The 1,393-nt window shown below is 37.1% G+C and overlaps 1 protein-coding gene across 1 annotated transcript; it reads left to right on the top strand.

Annotated features, from left to right (window-relative positions):
- On the top strand, positions 1–933 carry LOC142202876 (olfactory receptor 1E16-like). Its single transcript, XM_075273228.1, has one exon. It carries the CDS (start codon positions 1–3, stop codon positions 931–933), a length of 933 nt encoding a protein of 310 aa, XP_075129329.1.
- Positions 934–1,393: the final 460 nt, after the last annotated feature.

Below are 1,393 nucleotides of genomic sequence, written 5' to 3'. Positions count from 1 at the left end.
ATGTATGATAATAAACTTAATGAAACATTTTATGGAAGTTTTACATTGGAAACTTTCTCCGGACTTCAGAGTGCTTTTCTCATTTTTATCTTGGGCATTCTCCTGATGTATCTCCTGTCTGTACTGGGAAACCTTATCATTATAGTGGTTGTATGTTCGGCTCCGCGGTTACATACTCCGATGTATTTCTTCCTGTGTAACTTGTCTATCCAGGATGTAGTGTACGTCTCCAATATCCTTCCAAAGCTCCTGGCCATTCAGATCACTGGAGAAACCCAAATTTCCTTCCTAGAATGTCTCACACAGTTGTTTGTATTTGCAGCTTGTGGGGATGCAGAGTTCTTCCTTTTGGCTTTTATGGCTTTTGATCGATATGTTGCTATTTGTATCCCCTTGAGCTATTCCACCATTATGAACAAGAGAGTCTACGTTACACTTGCCCTTATCTCCTGGACAATTGGTTCCTCAAACTCATTGCAATTTGTCTTGCTAATATCTCGTTTCCCATTTTGTGATCCCAAACATATCAGCCATTTCTTCTGTGACATGAGGGCCTTAATAATGACGTCTTGTGGTGACGTCACATATGTGAATATTGTGATCTTAATAGAAGTATGTATCATAGGGGGTTTTCTATTTGCCATGATTTTGGCTTCCTATGCTTTTATTATCTCCACCATCCTGAAGATCAAGACATCGGCTACAAGACTGAAGGTCTTTTCCAGTTGCTCCTCTCACCTTACCGTTGTTTTCCTCTTCTGTGGGACTTCATTAACTGTGTATATTAAGCCGAACTCAAAAAGTTCCACAGAACTAGACAAGTTTCTCTCACTGTTATACGTGGCAGTGGTTCCAGCCTTGAACCCTCTAGTCTATAGCCTGAGGAACCGAGAAGTCTTGAATGCTTTCAAGATTCCTAAATTCATTCCTTGAAAAATTGTAAACTGAATAATTTCAACAAAAATTTAAAAGGGTTCTTGAACTTATCAATCATAGAAATACACTTCAGTTAATATTCTTTGTTCTAAATCTTCTTCCTGAGGTTTTAAATCCCTTCAAGACTGAGCCTAAAAGTACCTTAAGGACCAGGCCTCATTTTCAAAACTGACATGTGTGACTTTATAGGGCAGTAACTTTAAGATGCTTTGATTTTGAGATTGTTTTTTCGTGACACATTGTATTTCATGTTAGTGGTAAAAATGTATCAATATTTTAGTATATATATATATATATATATATATATATATATATATATATATATATATTTAATGGGGATGTATTGGTATCTTTGTCCAGCTGGCCATGGGCATCAGTCATCACTAGAAGATTGTCCACTGGTTTAGGCTTTTCTAAGTCTTATTGTCCCAAAATTGTCTTCAGTCCAGTGGGGGAT

The sequence above is a fragment of the Leptodactylus fuscus genome, chromosome 5 (genome assembly GCF_031893055.1).
Source record: "Leptodactylus fuscus isolate aLepFus1 chromosome 5, aLepFus1.hap2, whole genome shotgun sequence".
Classification (NCBI taxonomy): Eukaryota; Metazoa; Chordata; class Amphibia; order Anura; family Leptodactylidae; genus Leptodactylus; species Leptodactylus fuscus.
The sequence above is the reverse complement of the archived record's forward strand: the minus strand, read 5'-3'. Positions and strand labels throughout refer to the sequence as shown.